At 47.2% G+C, this 24,163-nt stretch overlaps 1 protein-coding gene across 1 annotated transcript in view; it reads left to right on the top strand.

The window, feature by feature from the left end:
• Window positions 1-389: 389 nt before the first annotated feature.
• The window catches only part of LCT (lactase), a 100,143-nt gene continuing 76,369 nt past the window's right edge, over window positions 390-24,163 (top strand). Inside the window, exons 1-3 of the mRNA XM_088472243.1 lie at window positions 390-987; window positions 18,436-18,506; window positions 23,756-23,836. Of these exons, the coding sequence (XP_088328369.1) occupies window positions 390-987; window positions 18,436-18,506; window positions 23,756-23,836 (750 nt within the window). The remainder of the gene's footprint in view (window positions 988-18,435; window positions 18,507-23,755; window positions 23,837-24,163) is intronic.

Here is a 24,163-nt window from a genome sequence, read left to right on the forward strand (position 1 = left end):
GGTAAAATCACTCTGACTATTTATCTGATAATTAATTTAATTCAAGTCAATCATATGACTTCAAATTGGAATAATGAAAAACTACCTTCACTCTTTCCTCTCTACTGTCATTAAATCCAGGTCACATATAAATTACATAGAGAACTAAGTGCATTTACACAAAAACCTTGTTACATTACTCATATTTATGATGCAGTTTCTTCTTCTATTAACAATTAAGAGACAGCCTAGTTTTGTACTCTCGTAGCTGTCTCTTTATCTCTTCATAAATAGTTTTTCTGCAGGTTCTTTATCTGCATTTGAGATAAGAGGTAAATGTTAATTTTATGGCTTTTATCTTTGTATAAATGACTGCACTGGTGTATTTTTCTAGCTACAGACTGAGCAGAATGGAGCCAGCCTGGAGAGGGGTCCTCCTGGTTCTCCTCTCATCGCTCTGTTATGGAATCTCCTGGGACGGAGCTAATAACTTTATTGCAATTACTGGACCTTTACAAAATAATGTAAGGGGTCCTACTAATGAAGTGAGATCAAATCAACAGTTTGGATGTCATGAGAAGATCAAACGGGAAGTCAATGACCATATACCTTTTCTACAGAAGAACGGTGTCACCCACTACAAGATACAACTAGACTGGACCTCTCTGTCCTTCAGAGGAAACCACAAGGCTGGGGATGATAAACAAGTACAGTGTTATAGGACCCTTTTACAAGACCTGGATAAAGCTAGTATTAGCCCTGTTCTGATCTTAGAAGGTAGAGACCTCAGTGGACTTCTTGAAACCGTTACCAAGTTTGGAAAAAACCCATCGGATATCTATGTAGAATATGCTGATTTTGCCTTCCGTTCATTTGGGGATTTGGTCCATACCTGGATTTCCTTCAATGTTCATATAGATGATCTGATTGATTCACAGTCTTTGCAGGGTCTGCTAGATGCACATGAGAAGGTCTACACTTTATACCGCAACACATATTCTGCAGCAGGTGAGTTACACATAGTAATGGCAACCATTAATTAGTGTTATGTTCTAATTGCAGAAATTGGAATTGCAATGCATGCCACTTACAAATTTGCATTAAGACAACTGCATATTGTTTTTCTGTTGTGTCACCGACAATGATCATATTCTTCAGCTGTGCTAAAAACATTTATAATGCCAGACTGTAAAAATACAATGTGAAATATAATATGTGAAAGGGGATGTAGTCAGGAAGCCGATGGTCTAAATGCTGACCGCTGGCTTCCCGACTGTCTAATCCCGGCAAGGTACTACTGACAGGCATCGAAAACCCGATGCCTGTCATTAGACCTACGCCGGAAGCCCGACACCCGGCATACTGAACGAAGGTAAGCCAGGCGCCGGGAGCGGACAGCCGACGGGGGGGGGGGTTAGGTTTTAGGGCTCCATGCGGCCGGCGGTATAGCCTACTATACCCTGTGGAAGTTGTCCATTGTTTGCAGAGCCTCATCAGAAGGTCATTTATGCTGCTAACTGCAAAATAAGCTTTGTGCCTACTGTCAACCTCAGTTAACACTAGTGTTCCATGCAGTAAAGGCATTCCTAGCAAAGTATTGATTAGGCGAACCATGTGCCTAATTTGGCGAGGCAGTGTGGAAATTAGATTCCCTTTTGCAGAGTGAGATTATTTTAATTAGATAAAGGGGTAGACGGCAGGATGTGCGGAGGGACAGGGGACCATTTCTACCCACCAAAAAGAAGTTTGTATCAGTGTTGGATTATAGACAGAGTCCTCCTGTGGACCCAACATGTGGTGTTACCATAGGACAGCAACCATTGCCCCAATGATGTCTCTTTAGTCCAAAGACCAACCCTAGTTTCCACTCACCGGTACTACCCGTTACCAGGCCCAGCTGCGTCACGGATGTAATCACACTGTGACACTGCTGGTCAGTGGAGACTGGAGGAGCAGTCCACAGACAGAAAACCAGGAGAAGACAGCCTGAGGTAAATTAACAATTGGGAAGGGGGACCGCAATATGGAGATGGCGGAGAGGGTTTTGATGTGAGCACTATACATAGCAACAAGACGAGGGAACACAGTATATCTTTTGTCAGTTATACAGATTTTAGGACGCGTTGTGGAAGCATTGGAAGGAGGCTTGAAATCCACAATTCCTAGCAGAGCTAATTTTAAAATTTTGGGGCCTCACTGCAACTTGATAAATAGGGCCTGACAAACCTCATTCTGGTTTTCTCTGGTGGCAGTGTACAAGTCCGTGCTTATCCTTTTGACTTATATACAAACCTTAGCCAAATCTGAGCAAATCAGTTCAATCTAGTAAATAATATACAAAGCCAGGTTAATTCTGGTGGCTATTAAACGTCATGCACTCAGGGGGCGTGGGCGGCAAAGGGAGCAATAAAGCCCTGTTATGGCACTGTCACAATGGGGCATCATCCCCCAAAGAGTCTGGTAAGCAGAGGAAAACTTTTTCACATATATTTATAATTATTACTAGAAGCTCTTCTAGCTAAGCTGCGTGTATCTTAGGTTTAGTGGCCATTTAAGCAGTTGTAAAGGGTTGGCAACATTGAACATTTTCGTGTAAATTAACTAAGCATCGCTTTTTCCAAGCTGCCACATCCTTGGTGGTTTCGGCCACTGGAATTAACAGGGAAAAAATATTAAATACAAAGCCACGCTTCTTCATTTTTGTTGCCATGGTAGATGACACAAAACACCTTTGTGGATACAACTGTATCCAAGCCTACAGTGTAAGGCAGGTCTGTGCCATCTTCAGAGCCGGCCCTAGGTTTAGGCAAACTAAGCAATTGCCTAGGACTTTTGGAATACCTAGGGGCATCCAAGCCCACCTAGGACCAGCAGTCGGCGGAGGTTTGGGGCAGGCATTGAGGCATGGAGCACATGCTGCTGCACAGCGTCCACTGTTTGCTGCTGCCAGGCCCGATCGGAGCTCTCAGCTTAGCTCTGATCAGGCCCAGCAGCGGTAAACAGTGAGCAGGCAGGCAGCGGCAGAACAGCCAGCAGCGGTTGCGGGGGCAAAGCATCTGGATGGCGGGGCTCTACTAGTGGTTAGGCAGCCACGATTGGAGTTCTCAGCTCTGAACAGGCAGCTCACAGCAAGCAACAGCGGGCTTCTGCTGCAGGAACAAGCAGGTCCAGGGAGGCTGGAGCAGGGTAGCAGACTCTGCACAGTGGGGGCACTGGGCATCAACAAAAATGGCTGCTGGTTTCTGGAGGAGGGCTGCTGCGCATGCCACAACAGCTCCTCCTCCCATGGGCCTTTGCAGAGTCCAGCAGGCTAAGCCTGTACTGACTCCCTACAGCCAGTGCCAGATTAAGGTCCACTTATGCCTGGAGCTGAAATTTATTAAGGGCCTATTGTGTGCCACTACAGGGGATGTGACTAGTGATGTGGGAGCGTGATCAGAGCTGTGTGGGTATGGTCAGTACAGGGTGTGTAGTTTCTGCTATGGGGTGTGGCTAGTTTCATGGGGCATAGCTAGTGGCTACCTTCAACTACCTTAATTTATAGGGGTAGATTCAATCAGCCACAGTGTTTACAGTGCAGGTAAAGGTCCGGATATAATGGCCGGCACTATTCAATTATTATGCATTTTACCTGCGCGGTAAACCTGTGGCTAAAGTAGATAGATTCCGCATTAGGTATCTGGAATAAATGGTTATCCTGAGCGTTGAGCCCCAGAGTTTTCTACATTAAGTGCACCCTCTGGGCTTAACCTGCAGGGTAGTGACCCTTCAATGAATAGCAGGATGGAGCTTTAGTCAAAGGGTTTTTTTTTTGTTATAGCTTCAATATTGGGCAGATACAATTAGCTGCAGGATTGCAGCTAATTGTATCTGCCCAATACTGAAGCTACAACAAAAATAATTTGTTGTTTTTGTGAAAGGATATGTACTGTATAGTCTGCCTGTCCTTGAGTGCTAGAATAGTTTAGATTAAAGAAAAAGTGGCTGTGTAATTCCATCTATCTAAAATGCAAATGCAGAAGGAGGTGTCAGTCACCTCCTTGCTGCATCTGCGTGATTCCAGCACTGTGACCGAATCGGAGCATCAACCTGGCCGCTCGCAATAGCTGTGGGTGGTCACCCACAGCTAAGCGAGCGGCCAGGAGGCCGAACCCAAAAAAAAAAAAAGCCCTGATTCAGAGTGAGCGTTCGTTCAGAGCGTCCTTCTCTGAATCAGGCCCTCTGTTCCTGGACTTCCACTTAGTTTTAGATTGCAGTTACCTTAATTTTAGATTGCAGTTACACATGCATATTATATATATATATATATATATATATATATATATATATATACACTAAAACATACAGTACACACGGCCCCAGGAAAGATCACGCTCTAGAACACAGACCAGCACCAGATAATATTACACTGACCTGTGGGGATGGTCGGTATTCCCCTTGTCCTACTTCTGAAGACAGCTCAGCCTCTTCGGCCCCACTTATTTTCATAACATCAGTGCTCACTACAGTACAGTCTCCAGTCCAACTGACTCGTTTGCTGAGGTAAATGGATGAAACTTTGGGTTGCCTACCCGCGAGTGGGCGGAGCTTTGGATGGTGCCGGTGGGTGGAGCTACATTGACCATGGGCGGGGCTTCGGACGGCAGGTGGCTGTATGGGCAGGGGGCTGGATCTTACCGCAGCTGTTAATCCAGCCCTGATGGCAGCGAGCCGTCCCTTTCGCAGCCCGCTAAGCCCCGCCCCCTCACAGAATGGGGCGTGGCCACAATGCAGTGGGGCTTACCAGTGAATTACCTCCCGGGCAGCTCAGTCCGAGTCTGAGGAGGAGGGTTGGTCTCCGCCGGGGGTTGTGGGGGCGGGGCATCGAACTGGCAGGCTAATGAAGGATGAAGCAGAATGTTTTTTTTTATCCTGTCATATGCTGCTGTGGGCCTAATCTGGTGGTGGGCCTGGAGCTGTAGCTCCATCAGCCCCATTATTAATCCGGCCCTGCCTACAGCCTGCCAGCACCACCCCCACAAAGCCACCCCCATAAAATGCAATGAGGAGGATTCATCAGGAGCTGCAAAACAGCAGGGGCGGACGCATAGCCAGCCAGACAGCTTTAAAATGTCAGTGATTGTTTTATAAAAATGTTTTGATTAAAATCAGCCCAGCATGTAGTGAGGGGTGCTGAGCTGACTGCTGTGAGGGGTGCTGCCCAGGTGATTTGTGATGGGTTTGGTTGCCTACCTCTGTGATCTGTGCTGCTGGGTGATGGGCGCTGTGCTGTGAGACAGGTAGAGGGGTGCTGGTTCAGAGGCGGAACTAGCAGCGGAGCAGCCGGTACATTGAATCGACCTTGGCCTGCCTCAATGAAGGGGCCCCCAGCAAGCAGCAGAATAATGAGTCTGACTGACTCGTTTTATGCCGTTCACCTCTGTGCCATGGACCGTAACAAAGGAGGATGCCTGGATAGTTGTATATTTTGTGCGTTCAGCACGTGTTTGTTTAACAATAAAAATCATCCATAAACCAATGTGTTATTTTTGGTGTCTGTGTATAAACACTAAGCTTGATGGTGGGATTATCTGCTAGGGGGCACCAATAAAAATCTTGCCTAGGGCATCAAATTGCTGAGGGTCGGCTCTGGCCATATTCAAGGGCAATGCAAATAGACAACTTTGCCTTATTACCTACAGCATGTCTATAAAGAATAGAAAGGAGGAGTAAAAATAAAGCAATGTGCTTAGTAAGAGTTGCAGGACAGCATGTCCAAGCCCTTCTGCAGCTGAAAATGGAAAACTGCTTTAAGGTGGAAGACCCATTTAAGTGAAATATAAAATCTGTTTACAGCATAATGCTCTATAAGTATGTGTAGCTGGGGAAGTAGTAGTGTAATGTCAACCATAGTATGAATCCCTAGACAGTAGTAATGTTATAACAAGCATTTTTAACGGTGTCAGTGGTATAACTTTAAATGTGATGTTTTATCATCATGTTTAAAGTTGTACTGCCGACACAATTTTAATGTTTGCAATAACATTACTATGGTGTCAACATTTTGTGGTCGACATTACACTGTCAACAATCTCAATGTCCACGAATCATACCTAACCTATGTAGCTGCTCCTGCATGTATTAATACTATGAAGCCTTTCATGTACGTTGGGTTATCTGTAGGTGATAGTTTTTGGCAAGAGACAAAATAGATCACACTTTGAACTCTGCACTAGGATAAGTCTTGTTTGTGCAAGTCACTAACAAACACGGATAAATCATTCATTTAAAGTGATAAGCACATATAGCAGTTAGGAACATATCATATACTACAATTATAAATCAGATGCAATTATATCCAGCGGATCAATATAAGATCAATATAACAAGCATTCTGTGTATACAGGTTGGGTCTCCCATATCCAAAATGCTTGGGACCAGAGGTATTTTGGATAACGGAATATTCCGTATTTTGGAATATTTGCATTTAATAATTAAATATCTTAGGAATGGGACCCAAATATACACACAGAATGCATTTATGTGTTATATACACCTTATACACACAGCCTGCATGTAATTTTATACAATATTTTCAATAATTTTGTGGCTCAAACAAAGTTTGTGAACAGAAATTAAATTCATTTATATTTCATATACACCTTATACACACAGCCTGAAGGAAATTTTATACATTATTTTTAATAATTTGTGCCTTAGACAAAGTTTGTGTACATTGAACCATCAACAATCAAAGGTTTCATTATCTCAGTCATGCCAAAAAAATTCCGTATTTCGGAATATTCCGTATTTCGGAATATTTGGATATAGGAGACTCAACCTGTACTAATCACCTTTTAACTATACAATTATTTTACAGGTTTATTATTAGTGATGTATATTGTATACAGTGGCGGTTCTAGGGGTGGGCTAACAGGGCAGTCGCCCGGGGCGCCGGCCCCTAGAGGGCGCCACTGAGTCCCCAGAAGGTAAAAAAAAAAATCCCATAATTAAAAAAAAAAACAGCGCCGGTCCCCCCCACGTTGCCGGGCGCCCGCTGATATTTGTTATCAGCGGGCACCCAGCTCCCTCCCTGCAAAGGCAGCCGAAGCTCACTCCAGAGCTCCGGCCCCTTCATAGAGCACTATGGGAGGGACGTCTTTCTCATAGATCCGTGGTGGATCCGTGGTCGGACCGGACGGCAGCGGACACTGGAGTGGGGCCTAAGGTAAGTATTGTGTTTGTATTTTTTATTTTTCAGAAGGGAGGCATGGGGGCATTACTACTAGGGGCATGTCTATAAGGGGGCATTACTACTGGGGGCATGTCTATAAGGGGCATTACTACTGGGGACATGTCTATAGGGGGCATTACTACTGGGAGCATGTCTATAAGGGACATTACTACCGGGGCATGTCTATAAGGGGGCATTACTACTGGGGCATGTCTATAAGGGGCATTACTACTGGAGGCAGTACTACTGGGGGCATGTCTATATGGGGCATTACTACTGGGGGCATGTCTATAGGGGGCATTACTACTGGGGGCATGTCTATAGGGGGGCATTACTACTGGAAGCATGTCTATAAGGGGGCATTTCTACTGGGGCAATGTCTATAAAGGGGCATTACTACTGGGGGCATGTCTATAAGGGGGCATTACTACTGGGGGCACTACTATAGGGGGCACTAATGGGAGCATTCCAACTTTGGGCACTACTATAGGGGGCATTCCTACTGTGGGCACTACTATAGGGGGCATTATTACTGGGGCACTACTAATGTGGGCACTACTATAGGGGGCACTACTACTGTGGGCATTGTATTAGGGGCACTACTACTCAGTACTGTGGGCCTTGTGTATAAGGGGCACTAATTTGGGCATTGTGTAAAAGGGGCACCACTGTCATAACATGTCATAACATGAATAAGGTACTAATGTGTGATGTAATTTGAATTGGGGATACTGTATTATAAAGGGAATTACTGCATGTGGCATAATGTGCTATACAGGGCATTACTCCATATGGCATAATGTGTTATACAGGGCATTACTGCATGTGGCATAATGTGCTATAAAGGCCATTACTGCATGTGGCATAATGTGTTATACAGGGCATTACTGCGTGTGACATAATGTGTTATAAAGGTCATTACAGCATGTGGCATAATGTGCTATACAGGGCATTACTGCGTGGGGCATAATGTGTTATACAGGGCATTACTGCGTGGAGATTAAGTGTTTATAAAGGGCATTACTGCGTGTGGCATAATGTGTTATAAAGGTCATTACTGTGTGTGGCATAATGTGCTATACAGGTCATTACTGCGTGTGGCATAATGTGTTATACAGGGCATTACTGCGTGGGGCATAATGTGTTATACAGGGCATTACTGCGTGGGGCATAATGTGTTTATAAAGGGCATTACTGCATGTGGCATAATGTGTTATACAGGGCATTACTGCGTGTGGCATAATGTGTTATAAAGGCCATTACTGCTTGTGGCATGTGTTATACAGGGCATTACTGCGTGTGGCATAATTTGTTTATAAAGGGCATTACTGCATGTGGCATAATGTGTTATAAAGGGCATTACTGTGTAAGGCGCATTACTGCACATGGCAATTATTCGCCACGAGGGGAGAGCTTGGGGGAAGCCCAGCACCTTTATAAGTGCTGGGCACGCCCCACAGTTTGATGAATTGGGGGTGTTCTGCAAGGACAAGCCCCCTTTCCGGAAGCGCGTGTGCTTTCAGCGCGTGCAGAGGAACATCATCTACATCATTTTTGGGTTTTTTTTAGGGCGCAACTATGAACTTTCGCCCTGAACTCCACAATGTCTAGAACCGGCCCTGATTGTATATGATGCTTTTATATCAGTATTATTTTTCTTCTTTTATTAAGCATAAACTGCTATTGAATTTAGGGCCTGATTCAGACCCACTCGCGAGCGGCTGTCCGCTCGCAAGTGGGTCGATGGTCTGCACTGAGCATGCGCACGACGGAGGGAGCTCCGTCGTGCGCATGCGCCAGACACGACGAGCGAAGGACTTTCCTTCGCTCGTTGTGTCCGATCAAAGGGGGCGTGCTGTCAATGTTGATTGACAGCACGCCCCCTTTGGTGGGCGTGCCGGGGGCGTGCCTCCCTGACGGGGGCGTTCCCACGGGAACGCCTCCCGTCAGAAGCCGGCCCACTGACATCACTAGTGATGTCAGTGGGAGTGATTTTGGCTCTGATAGAGCCAAAATCACTCCGGAGTTTGCGGTTGAAAACCTCAACCGCAGGCTCCGGCTCGCAATTTCGATGGTCGCGATGGTCACGACCATCGCGGCCATCAAAATGCACGCTCGTATAGCCTGTGGGTGGTGACCCACAGCTATACGAGCGTCCAGGAGGACGCTCCATGAAAATGGAGCCTGGCCCTCATTCAGAGCGTGCGCTCTGCTCAGAGCGTACGGCTCTGAATGAGGGCCTTAATCCTTTACAGTAATCTTTTGTATTAGCGCTATCATTCCTTTGTGTTTACATATCATAAACTAGCTGTCAAGAACTGAAATAATTCAGCAAAAGTCTAAATAATAGGACATGACATATTTGAGAGGAAATATCCTCAAAGAAGTTAGTAAAATGGAATGCCCAATTACTTTTTTTAATTCATATTCACCATTTGATAATAAGATGCTTCTTTAACATTTGTTATGATGAATTGTAACATACATAATATAATGTATAATATGTTATATAAGTTATTATTGCACTTTCTTATAGTTTTCTAAACAAAATGTAAAGTTACTAACTCTCCTGCAGCATTAAGGGTTATTTCAACACAAACACTAGCCCCAGTCAAAGTAATGTTATATCAGTGGTTCCTGATTCAGCAAGGATTGCAGTTCTGCTTATACTGTACGCATGCAATGCAGTTGCTAATATCAGCGGTGTTATGCAAATGTTTGCATTTGCAATGCGATCTCAGCCCAACATAAGGACGCCCACTGCCCCTTACTCACATCTGTATACTTTGGCAACATAGCAAAACAATCGGTATCATCGAATAACATTGGACCCATATGCACAGTTAAGGAAGGTCAGACCTCACTCAGGAATTGATAACTTCAGCACACGCTATGAGGCCTCAGGCTGCGTATGGTATTGCAGTGGATAATTTATGCACACCCCTGCAACGCCGTTCCAACGCACTGGCACGCCTGCATTCGCACGACAACCCCCCATCACCACCCACAAACGGCACTTACTGTCAATCACTCTGCAATCGGTCTGCGTACACACTGTGATCTCATTCCCGATCACATTGGCTAGTTCACACATGCGCACTGCGATGCATACTAGCGTTCACACTAGGCTGTTTTAGCGGGGCGCAGCCCTCTGCCCTCCAGGGGCAAAAAGCACCCTGCCCTCCAGGAGGAGGGCAAAAAGCGCCCCGCCCTCACAGCCTGCGGGTGCCGTCCTCACCCGCGGGACGCAGTGTCCCGCGGGTGGAGAAACGTGCGGTGACCGGGTCACCGCCGGAGAATAGATGCCGGGCGCATGCGCCCGGCATCTATTCTCCCTTTCTGCAGCGCTTGGGGGCTGCCCGGCGTGTCCGTAAGTGCCGGGCACATCCCCAAGTATGATGAAAAGGGGACGCGTCTTATAGATACGCCCCTTTTCATGACCACGCCCCCTTTTCGGACGCGCGCGCACATGGTTGCCCTCTCTAGCTCCGGCGCCCTGCCTGCCACCAGAGCTAGAATGAACACTACATAAACATGAGCAGATCGTGAAAATCGTCCGACTGCATGTGTCTTAGCACATGCGATCCTTACTGAATCAGGCCCACATTCCTCAAGGCTCACCAACAGTCCTGGTTTCATGGAGTTCCATGCCTGTGCACAGGTGGCTAAATCAAATTGACTGAGGTACTAATTAAGCCACTTGCACTCAGGCATGGATATCCTTAAAACCTGGACTGTTAAGGTACCTTAAGATTGAATTTGGTAATCACTGATTGTTATAGAGAAGAGGAGGGGAATGTGAAAGCACAGACTGGTATCTCTTCATACTTAATAACTGGCAAAACTTTTGGGGAATATGAGAAAATCAGAAAACAAAACTGTGGTGGCCCTATTATATCAAAAGTATTTCATTTAATTACTAAAACCAATGCTAGGCATACACTGTTCAATTTTTAGCATGTTCAGCAGATAATTGAACAGTGTATTGCGGCGACCAAAAAGTAATTATTGGTCTGTCGGACATGCAAAATCATCCAGCACGTCCGAAAGAACTGATTGGTGCTCCGGTTTCAATTATATGACATGCTGACAGGCTGAAAGCATCCAATATCATTGCCATAATGTGACTGTGTATTAGTCAGCATGTCAGATAATTGGTCTGTCAGTCTGACATTCATTTTAATCATAAGGTATGCCCAGCAAAAGTTTGCAGTTTGCCTCTGCTTGAGATTAGGGTGAGCCCTAATAAATATACTAGTTTTTCACCCAAGTGCCAAAATTGAATTTCATTTTGATTCCATTACTAATACCCCATTTAAACCAAAGTCCCGGGATTTGGAGCAAGTTTACAACTCGTATCAGACCCGGGACATACCCTTTTTACACTGCAACACCAACCCAGGGTATGCCCGGGTCGGCACCGTTCACACCGGAGCCTGGTCTGCAGTGACCCGGCTCTTCCAGCATTGCAGTGGATGCTTGGAGATGATGTAATCTCCAAGTGCCACTGAAGCCGGCCAATCAGGTAGCATGCAGCATGACCAGAGTCGTTGTCACCCGCATCGCACTGTTTAAACTGCAGGGTGACACAGGAATGACCCGTGGCCAACCGTGCAACCTACCCGAGTTGGATCCCCTGGTCACTGGATCCGGATGGATCCGTTTGCACTGACAAAAATGGCGGGTTGATGCGTGTTCAATGCAACAACCCAGGATTTTCATGTCGGTGTAAAAGTGGTATTAATTAGATGACAGGATTGGTGAAGACATTATCTGGGTTAGCCATTCACAGTTTCACAGGTGGTAACACAGCATTTTTCTACTTGCAATAGTCCCTGATTATTTCCCCTGCTCAGAGCTGGTAACTACACTTTGCTCTATACTTTAGATGAGCTTCAATTTGATTATTACTTTAGCACTTGGTTAAAAACTTTATTTTCTATGTGTACTTCAAATATGAACTCTGTAGTAGAAATGCACCGAGAGGGGTGAGAAGAAAATAACATCAATACTGATCCATAGATTGTGGCTCATACCTAACCTTAATGCCGGCTTCTTGTATCATTCATCTTGTAGCAGCAAGCATCAGAATAAGGCCACTTTCCACTAAGCAGGCTGCTGAGATTTCAGGCAATTTAAAAAATGTTTTAATTTCACATGATAAATGACTGAATATCTAAACACATTCGCCAATGAAAATCGCATTTAGGGCAAAAATCTGAGTCGGACGCAAGTTCAAATGTGGGACTAAGGGCCTGATTCAGACCCGGTCGCTAAATGCGGCCGCTCGCTCCCTGCATATGCAAATTCAGCTAAGTGACGTCAAGGCATCCGCTCGCACAGCAAGGCATTAGCACGCCCACTATGTCTTGGCGAGCGATCACTTTGTGTGTGGAGACGCCCATTAGCGTATGGTGAGACGCCCACTAGCGCACATCATCTCCAGGAAGTGTAAGAAAACATTGGTACATCGAGGACCATCGGAAGCGATCGTATCGCTTATGGTTGCCTCTACTCTACCGCAAGCACTGCGAGGATTTCAGTGTAAAAAAAAGGCTGGTGACGTGCACTATGACGCTGCCTGTTAATTATGCACGCCTCTGAAACAGCGTGGAGACACTCAGGCACGCCTGGGTTCGCAACTCCGTTCCCCCGTTTTTACTGGACTGCCCATGTTACCACCCACAAACGGCCTCTCCTGTCACTCATTACACTGGCCTGTCTTTGCAAGGCGAGCGAGCGGGTCCCGATCACTATGAGGAGTTCGCATGCGCAGATTAGCGAACATCGGCAGCAGCGAGCGGATGCCTGCTTGCATTCGGGTCTGAATCAGGTCCTGAGCCCGCAAATATTTGCTGACTGTGCACCGCACCTTACAGACACATCTTGACAGAGAAGCACCCAGTTCACTACATATGTAACTGGATCTCTCCATCCTTGAAACGGCCGTTTATGGACAGCAACTGGCCGGCTATTGTACCTTGCGTACTCACGGAAAAGCTCCATCCCTAGGAGTTTCAGATGAGTGTTGTGGGCATCTGCACTAGTTTGAGGCATGTGTACAGAAAAGGGACGGCTATTTCTAATAAATTTTTTGCACCCAGCATGGGCCTGGTGTGTGTACTACTGATGATGGCTGTAGATGGGAAAATAGTGTGCAGGATACCATATGCATGAAGCATTCTTACCTGCCTAGTTGTGGGAGACTCACAATTTTTTAGGTAGTCCCCCGGGAGAGTGGGTGGAACACCCGCATCCCACTCACTTCCTAGAGAAGTGTGCAGGAGGGGAGATAATACTGGGAATCGCAGTCCGTATTGAGGGGGTGGGGCTAAAATGATGTGAGGACCCGGCCACGCCCTTTGAAGCATCCAGATGCATCTCCTTTTCCGGGCTTCTCCCAGAGAGGAGATTAAAAAAAAGTAGGCAAGTATAGCATGAAAAGAAGGGGGCAAAAAAAACAAAAGAAAAGACTCTTATGATTTAATAGAAAGTGAGATTAGTTGGTGCACACCTGGAACCATGAATGTAAGACAAAATTAAAACTTAACTTTTATTTGGCGGTTTATAAATTGCATGAAAAATAGATTAAAATCAATAAAGTAGTGAAAAAGATTGAAAATAAAGTGATATAACTATTCCCATTGTTTTTCAAGTATAGCATGAAGTCATATGGATACTTGCATTAAGATAGCGAGTCTGGCTGCCACAGCTGTCTGCGCTTCACGGCGCTTTGTGACCGACTCCACCGTACGGTTACATGTGCACACAGAGCTTCCCCTCCCAATACAAAGGGATAGCAGCCGGACCTGGAGATGCAGGACCTTGCATAGGTCATCCCACAATGGTGAGCTCAGCCCAGATTTTGTGCGGGTGGCCCTATTGTATAGAGTGACAAAGCTAGGGCCGGATTGGGACTAAAAATAGGCCCTGGCATTTTAAAGCACAAAGGCCAACCTCGCGTCAGCACCTGGCTCCTGGCATAGACTCCTCCCCTTACTAATCCTGACTCCTCCCACATCTTAGTCTATGCGCTTACACATATAATTAATATTAGAACATAAAAGTGTACATCATTCTCTGTATTAAAATACACACAAAAGAGCACATCCTGCAGGGTATTTAAACATGTGCCATATTTAAACATTTTGTATTTGGTTAGTTCTGTTAGGTAAAGCTGGCGCTACATTGGTATATGTCACGCACAAAGTAAAGGAAAGGCATTTTCCAATTGACCAAGGCCTAGCCTAGCAGTTGTAGAGGATTAGATGGTGTTCACTGTAGGAATTTTTTAGGGCAGGGGAGCGGAGCAGAGAAGGACACGTCTGTGCCACCAAAGCAGAGCTGTTACTACACATTTTGATACCCTGTAGACATAAAGAGCTTTGGTTTCCCCCGACACAAAAGAATATGGTAGTATGTGCACCGTAGGCGCACGTCGAAAAAAACAGTTGTGTGTTCGCTGAGAAGGGGCGTGAGCACACAATAGTACCCCCAATTCAAATTATTCCATACCATAGTGCCCCTTTGTCACATTACACTGCAAAGTAGTGCCCCTCATTCAAGTTACACACAGTAATGCCCCTTACACCCAGTGATCGCGCTAAATGAAAAAAAGTGTGGGTCCCAGGGACCCCTCACTTACAAAAAAATGGAGTCCTACTCCATAGTGTCTGGGTCCTATGACAGTTTATGCCTCACTGCGTGTAGCGCATAAAAAAGCACAGAACAGCAGAAGGGGTACAGACATGAGGAGAATAGGGGGCACTTAGTACACAGAAAAGCAGAAGGAGTACAGACGTGGGGAGAGGGGAACAGGGGTCATAGAGGTGGGAGGGCAGAATACACGGGACAGCAGAAGGGCTACAGACATGGGGAGAGAGGAACAGGGGTCACAGAGGTGGGAGGGCAGAATACACGGGAAAGCAGAAGGGGTACAGACACGGGGAGAGGGGAACAGGGGTCACAGAGGTGGGATGGCAGAATACACGGGAGAGCAGAAGGGGTACAGACACGGGGAGAGGGGAACAGGGGTCACAGAGGTGGGATGGCAGAATACACGGGAGAGCAGAAGGGTACAGACATGGGGAGAAGGGAACAGGGGTCACAGAGGTAGGAGGGCAGAAGGGGTACAGACATGGGGAGAAGGGAACAGGGGTCACAGAGGTGGGGGGCAGAGTATACGGGAGAGCAGAAGGGGTACAGACACGGGGAGAGGGGAACAGGCGTCACAGAGGTGGAAGGGCAGAGTACACAGGAGAGCAGAAGAGGTACAGACATGTGGAGAGGGGAATGGGGCACAAAGGTGGGAGGGCAGAGTACACGGGAGAGCAGAACATGTAGAGATATAGGGAGAGGGGAATAGGGGGCACAGAGATGGGAGGGCAGAGTACACGGGAGAGCAGAACATGTACAGGCATGGGGAGAGGGGAACAGGGGGCACAGGTGGGAGGGCAGAGTACACAGGAGAGCAGAACATGTACAGATATGGGGAGAGGGGAACAGGGGGCACAGGTGGGAGGGGAGAGCAGAACATGTACAGACATGGGGAGAGGGGAACAGGGGGCATAATGGAGCTGGAGAGCAGAATGAGTACAGAAATAGGGGGAGGGTTAGGTTTAGGTACAGGCACAAAGGGGGGGAGGGTTAGGGGGAGAAGGGGGGAGGGTAAGTATGAAAAGCTCAGTATTTAACAAACAAAGAAATTTGATGAAAAGTGAGAAAAATATGGGAAACAATATGTGTATATATAGTTCACACTAGCTGTAATGTGTCCAAGGCACACAGTAAACAACACTCAGAAAGGGCTATTGCAACAATCCAATAGAACATCTTGTGGATACATAAATAAGCATATGGTACAGTACACAAGCCTCCTCCTCTATCCTGCCCAGTCACCAGCAGCTTGTAGAATCCCAGCCATATAGACAGGGGCGGCCCTAGCCCAAATTTTTTGATAAGCAAATAGATTTTTTGGTGCCCCCAGGCATATTATTGCACATGCCCAAACAAATTAAGGGGCCGTGGTCTCATGGAAAAAGCCATAATCATTACACATACCCCTTTCTCGTCACTCTGGGAACAGTCCTTTTCATATGCACCTTAATGCAGTCCCTCCAGTAGTTCCCGTTATACAGTATCCCAGTATGAAATGCCCCCAGTAGTGATCCCCCTTATACTGTGCCCCCAGTAGTTGTCCCCCCCCTGTGCAATGCAGTGCCCCAGGAGTGGTCCCCCTTATGCAGTCTCCCAGTAGTGCCCCTTATATAGTGTCCCCAGTAGTAGTCCCTCCCTATGCAGTGCCCCCAGTAGTGGTCCCCCCTATGCAGTACTGCTTATACAGCACCCCCTGTAGTGGTCCTCCCTATTCAGTGCCCCCAGTAGTGGTCCCCCCTATGCAGTGCCCCTTGTGCCCCAGGAGAGGTCCCCCTTATGCAGGCCTCCAGTAGTGCCCCCAGTAGTGATCCCCCCTATGCAGTGCCCCAGTAGTGGTCCCCCCTGTGCAGTGCCCCTTGTGCCCCCAGTAGTAACCCCCTTATATAGTGTCCCCAGTAGTAGTGCCCCCTATGCAGTGCCCCCAGTAGTGGTACACCCTATGCAGTGCCCCCAGTGGTAGTCCTCCATGCAGTGCCCCCAATAGTGGTACCCATTATGCAGTGCCCTTTAAATAGTGGCCCCAGATGTAGTCCCCCCCCTATGCAGTATCCCCAGTATTGCCCTTTATATAGAGCCCCCAGTAGTGGTCCCACGATGCAGTCCCCCCAGTGGTAGTGCCCCCCTATGTAGTACCCCCAGTATTGCCTTTTATATAGAGCCCCCAGTAGTGATCCCCCGATGTAGTGCCCCCAGTATTGCCCTTTATACAAAGCTCCCAGTACTGGTGCAGTGATCCCTGTGGTAGTCTCCCCCCTATGCAGTGCCCTAGTAGTAGTCCTCTCCCCTTGTAGTGCCCCTAGTAGTAGTCCCCTCCCCTTGTAGTGCCCCTAGTAGTAGTCCCCTCCCCTTGTAGCCCTTGTGGTGCCCCTAGTAGTAGTCCCCCCTTGTAGTGCCCCTATTAGTAGTCCCCCCATATGCAGTACCCCAGTAGTGGTCCCCCGATAAAGTGCCCCTACTAGTAGCCCCCCCCTTGTAGTAGTAGTCCCCCTAGTAGTAATCCCCCACAGTAGTACCCCTAGTAGTTGTCCCCTCCCTTGTAATAGTAGTACCCCTAGTAGTAATCCCCCCACAGTAGTACCACCCCCGATGCGGTGTCCCTAGTAGTTGTTCCCCCCCTTGTAGTAGTAGTAGTAATCCCCCCACACTAGTGCCACCCCCCAGTAGACACACACATAATGAAGAAAAAAAAACACTTACCTGAGAGGCAGGGGAGGCAGCATACAGGTCTTGCCCGGGATTTTGCCGAACTAGCTGCTCCCTGTTAGTAGAGGTACAGCTGGTTCTCTAGCGTCTGGCAGCAGAACATGGCAAATGAAGATCTCTCAAATGTCAATGTGCTACAATGTCTCCTATGAGGCAGCGGCCATTTTGGGAGACAATTTCAATAGTACTGTATCCATGTAGACAGACAGACCGGCCCACGCAGCCATCGGCCCTTCTGGCATTTGCCAGAAGTGTCCGATGGTCAGTCCGGCCCTGGACAAGCTACAACAAAATATAGCGAAGTACAATCCATTCTGAAACATTAACACTGACTTCAGCTTGAGCTGTAATTATAACAATTCCTCCAATGACTGAGGGTAACCCCGTTGGGGCAGTGTATGCTGTATGTTACATATTCTGCTACATTGTATCCCACACAGGTTTGCTTGGATGAAGTGCAGCCCAGGGCCATAACAAGATTTTTTGGTGCCCTGTGCCAGAAAGAGCATTGGCACCCCCCTTATTTTTCAAAGGGACATAATGCACCAAAAAAGGGGAATGGCTTCATGGGGAAGGGCCAGGGAAGATATAGGAGAGGCCAGGATATGCTGGGTATGAAATAAGAGGAAACTACAAGCAAGAATGATAATAAACAGAAATTTGACAGGCCCAAACAGTGCCCCCTGACCTGTGGTGCCCTGTGCGATGGCACCGGCTGCACTACCCTAGCTACGGCCCTGGTGCAGCCATCGTTGTGCTAACCTACAGGGTAATAACAAATGGTGTATCTGAGGAAACAGGGAATTCAGTATTACAAATTATTACATGAAGCTTTTACTGATATTGATTAATTTAATAATATATTAATGCATTTGTTCCATCAGGTGGAAAATTGTCTATTGCTCTGGGGACAGAAGAATTAAGCACTTGTCTGTTACTAAGACCACACTTCCTGGTAAGTACAGTTCTTCTGGCCTCTCCTCCCCAAACAGCTCATATTTCAATATATATATATATATATATATATATATATATATAAGCAGATAAACGAGGCGGCACTAGAGGACTTAATCCATTTTAATGGTAACCAACGTTTCAGGGCCTCCACCCTTTTGTCAAGGTCATATACAAAAGGGCGGAGGCCCTGAAACGTTGGTTACCATTAAAATGGATTAAGTCCTCTAGTGCCACCTCGTTTATCTGCTATTAGTTTTCTACTAGGGGGGGCAGAGAGGCATGTTGGTGATTTGAATGAGGAGTGCTGAGCCGATGCCAATATATATATATATTTAGATATAGAGCGAGAGAGAGAGAGAGAGAGAGAGATACAGGGTGTAGAGTCACTAAACGAAACAGGACACACAGCGTCACTCCAGGATTTGTATAATCATGATTTAATGCGGTTTCAACGTTTCAAGTCCCTCCCGGCTCCGTCATCAGGAATGCAATACACACAAACAAAGACAAACACTTACCTATATTTACCCCACCTGGTACACACTGAAGGTGAGACAGCCGATGAACCGCGTTCTCGTGACCCGGAGGGCATGAGTCGCCCACACTGTGGCGTCACTCGACTCACCTCCGGAGGTTGTCAAGACAACCTGAGACACTCCTGCGGCCATTGGCTGTCTGAAACACAATTCACAAACACCAAAAAATATGTATTTAGATTTTTTTTGGAGTGCACTTTGGGGGTTACAGCACCCTTTAACGGACAAGCAAGCCGGCCCTTTACTTATGGGACACAGGCGCACGCTTGGTGCTGCTCCATTGTTGATGCACGTGCAGCCACAGTGCACACAATTCACAAACACAGAAAATATTTGTTTATTTTGTTTGGAGTGCACTTTGGGGGTTACACCACCCTTTAACAGACGAGCCAGCTGGCCCTTTACTTATGACACAGGCGCACGCTTGGCGCTACTTTGTTGATGCAATTGCGGCTACTGCGCACACAATTCATAAACACAAAAATAAATGTATTTTTTTTTGGAGTGCACTTTGGAGGTTACAGCACCCTTTAACGGACAAGCCAGCCGGCCCTTTACTTATGGGACACAGGCGCACGCTTGGCGCTGCTCCTTTGTTGATGCACGTGCAGCCACAGTGCACACAATTCACAAACACAGAAAATAATTTTTTATTTTGTTTGGAGTGCACTTTGGGGGTTACAGCACCCTTTAATGGTCAAGCCAGCCGGCCCTTTACTTATGACACAGACGCACGCTTGGCGTTACTTTGTTGATGCACGTGCGGCTACTGTGCACACAGGGCCTGATTCAGACCCACTCGCGAGCGCTATGCACTCGCAAGCGGGTCGATGGTGGCCCAGTGCGCATGCGCACGACGGAGCCGGCTACGTCGTGCGCATGCGCGAGACCTGCATAGCAACGGGCAAACCGTCGCTCCGGGTCTCGTACCAAAGGGGGCGTGCTGTCGATGTTGAGTGACAGGACACCCCCTTTGGTGGGCGGGCCGGGGGAGTGGCTGCCCAGACGGAGGCGTTCCCATGGGAATGCCTACCGTCTGGGGCCGGCCCCACTGACATCACAAGTGATGTCAGTGGGAGTGCTTTCAGCTCTTTTAGAGCCGAAAGCACTCATGGGCTTGTGGCAACGAGACCCTACCACAAGGGTCCCATCGCAAGCCCGATGGTCGCGATGGTCTTGACCATCGCGACCATCATCATGGCCGCTTGCTATAGCTGTGGGTGGTCACCCACAGCTATGCGAGCAGCCAGGAGGCCGTCTGAAAAAACAGTGCCGGCCCTGATTCAGAGCGAGCGCTCTGTCAGAGTGTCCAGCTCTGAATCAGGCCCACAATTCACAAACACAAAAAAAAATTATTTGGAGTGGAGTGCACTTTGGGAGTTACAGCACCCTTTAACGGACAAGCCAGCCGGCCCTTGATATATGACACAGGCGCACGCTTGGCGCTACTTTGTTGATGCACATGCGGCTACTGCGCACACAATTCACAAACACAGAAAAAAATGAAAAAATTTTGGAGTGCACTTTGGGGGAGCACCCCTGATGCAAAGATCACCCCCTGGACAACACTACAGCACCCCTCTAGGACTACAGCCTTTATGGGACACTGCACAACACAGTCCAGCCAGCCCCTATAGACTTTGGAGTGGACACAGGGCCTGATTCAGAGGCGAACGCTCTGACCAGAGCGCTCGCTCTGAATCAGTGCCCTCCTCCATTAAAAAGGGCTGCCTTCTGGCCGCTCGCATAGCTGTGGGTGACCACCCACAGCAGATGCGAGCGTCCATGATGATGGTCGCGATGGTCTTGACCATCACGACCATCGGGCTTGCGACGGAGACCCTGCGGTATGCCTTCATCTGGCAGGCACGCCCCCGGCACTCCCACCAAAGGGGGCATGCTGTCAATCAACATCGACAGCACGCCCCCTTTGGTGCGAGACCCGGAGCGATGGAGAGCCTGTCGCTTGCCGGGTCTCGCGCATGCGCACGACGGAGCTCCCTCTGTCGTGCGCATGCGCAGTGGGGGAACATCGACCCGCTTGCGAGCGTCCTGCGCTCGCGAGCGGGTCTGAATGACCCCCACAGCCCCTATGACTGCAACTGACTGCACAACACAGCCCAGCCAGCCCCTATGACAGCAGCACAACACAGCCCAGCCAGCCCCTATGGACAACAGCAGCACAACACAGCCCAGTCAGCCCCTATGGACCGAATGGTCACAGCTCCTATGGACAACAGCAGCACAACACAGCCCAGCCAGCCCTAGCTCCCACCCTCCCTCTTCACTGTCCACAGCCGGAGTGAGAAATGGCGCCGACGCGGGGACCTTTTATAAAATCCAAGATCCGGAAGGATGATGACGTTTTGCCTCGATTTCAGATCTGAGTCAGGCGGGAAAAGTCGAGCCTGACTCGGATACGACTCGAATCGGGGGTTTCGGATTTCAGCTCATCCCTAATACATATACTGTATATATATATATAATATGGGGATCTCTACTATGGAACCGGTCCAATATACTCTGTGAACCATTTCACAACTTTGGGTGGAATCATCACACTGCAGTATATTTAAAGGGCCGCTATCATGATATGTGTTAATCATGTTTAGAATTTGCTTAAGATCTTATTTGCTTTGTATCAACCAGGGAATATTTTATTATATCACTATTGCAGTAAAAGTCTACGCACACATGATCTGCAATTAGTTTAAGTTTATACTCTGTACTGTAAACCAATAGATTGCGATATCGCCAGCTGATACCTAAAGGCAGGACAAGGGCAAAGTGAATGAGGCAGTTTCCTTTAGCAGAAAAATCTTAAAGGTCAAAAAAAGGGAATCAATACTGTACCATAAAAAAATGATACGGGACTTACTGCTTGTACAGTATTAGCAAGACATCCTGTCTGGGCATTTCTGCCCTATGTTAAAAAAAGAAATAATATTTAGTTAGTTATACTTACATTCTCATGCGGACTTGGCGTAAAGGTTCTTCGAAGGGGCCGAGCACCTCACCTTGCTAGCTACTCAAACTCATATAAATAGCTTTTTTGTTTTAGGCAATCAGCCTCTTCAGCTTACAGTAATAGTCGTGAATAGTGGCGGAATTCCCACTGCGTGTAGCACTGGCATACGATACGGGGCCTAGAGTCAGGGGATGGCGCAACTACTTGGGTCATCTCTTTTTCTGGGGCTACTGCTCTGTTTTTTTAAGAGCACTGCAGGACCCCAAGAATCTAGACCCTTACTGGAATATTGCAATGGTTCCCAATAAATGTGCTATCCTGCCCCCTGTGTCATTCCTTACTGAATGCAATTTAACTGTAGCTATACCTAGATAGGACATTGGGCCTCATATATCAATGAGTTTTATAATTCACCACGAGTGATAAAACTTGTTGCGTATGATAAATGGTGATCCAGCCAATCAGCTCCTAACTGTCATTTTTCAAACAGATGACAGTTGGGAGCTGATTGGCTGGAGCACCATTATCATACGCAACAGGTTTTTTCACTCATTGTGAATGATAAAACTCATTGATAAATGAGGCCCTTTATGAGGCTGATTGATTCAGGAAATATATCCACTTGCTTTTTGGGATCAAGAATTATTTTTTCTCCTCTAAGTTTAATTTGTCAACAGTCAGAGAAGAACACACATGGGGCTGACTCTGAGTCGGGTTTCATGAGATTCCGCAGCAACCTTATGCTGATGCAACTTTCCATAGGGCTACAGGGAGGACCCGTGCGGTTTCAATTGAGAAGCCGCTCTGCCCACTGTTTTCCCATCCACAGAGGGAGCGGTCTTCATTAGTATCTACACGTGGACCAGCCCCAAGCTAGGTGCAAGAGATCCATCATAAACAGGTTTCCCTACCCTATACGCAGGACTCAGCATTGTATGGAGCTCTAGATACACGTCCACTACACTGCCACAAGACTCCGTGTGATCTCACTGTCCTGCTAATTACCCTCCCCAAACACCCATTTCATGGACAGACAGATCCAACATAGGGCCTGATTTAGAGATGGCTGCAATGCCGATATTTACACGGATAGAGTGAGTATTAGCCATTGCGCATGAACGTAAGCCACACACAGCCCAGGCACAGCCATTGTATTGTAAATACACTCACACAGTAGTCAGCATTTGGGGGAGGTAATGGGGGGTGGTTAGGCATGTCAGACCATTTAAACACTGATATCTGGGCGTCCATACAGTAAATAAGCCACTGAGTTCTTGCTGGCAGCAGAAGAACCCTCTGTTTGTCTGGAGGCTGCTATGTCTGCGGCAGCTTAGACTTACTCAGAAGGCTGATGGACGCCTAATCTGCGTTCAGTGTTTCCGGTTTTGTGTGTGAGCGGTGGATGTGAGATGCTGTCATGGGCGTCTCTAAGCCCTGGGCGGCAAGTGAGTCATTAACATATCTTCGCAATTACGTTCCGAGAAAGATCGCAGCTGCGATGGCATTTGTGTCCATCTCTAAATTAGCCCCAAAGTTCCGTCCATCCGAATAGAGCAGAGATATGCGAGAGTGCGGAAACTCACATCTGTGCAAGCGCTGTATGCGAAACTCGCTATTTGCATCCAAGAATAGAGATCAGTCTGACCCATTGCTTACATCTCAAGAAAGACTTCCTTTGGTTATTGGTATGTAGACACTCCACCTTGTTTCATTGTTTTCTTTGTTTCTCTGGTTTTGTTTCAGGAATCAGTTGACTTCCTTGCACTGAATATAGAATATAACTGCCAGAGCGCTGATCATCTGCAGGAATGGAGTAAAAATCAGGTATGGACACTATCAAGCTGCTTTCTAATAACCTTGATTAAAATCAGAGAGCCAGATAAAGAATGGTTACCAGGAACCATTTTAAAACTCCACATACTTTACCAATAACCAGGGGTGCCGAGAGGAAAGGGGAACTGGTACTAATTACCCAGGCTCAGGCTTGATGGGGGGCCCAGTTCCACCCCCCCTTACCCTACCTATAAGCGACAGCATCCATGTACATATAAGAACAGCTCAAAAATATTGTAAGTATATAGACCACTGCACATGGTAGATCAAAAATGAATATTTATTTGAATCATAAAAATAATCATAAGCATTCTATTG

The sequence above is a fragment of the Taudactylus pleione genome, unplaced genomic scaffold, assembly GCF_031769625.1.
Source record: "Taudactylus pleione unplaced genomic scaffold, aTauple2 ptg000122l, whole genome shotgun sequence".
NCBI lineage: Eukaryota > Metazoa > Chordata > Amphibia > Anura > Myobatrachidae > Taudactylus > Taudactylus pleione.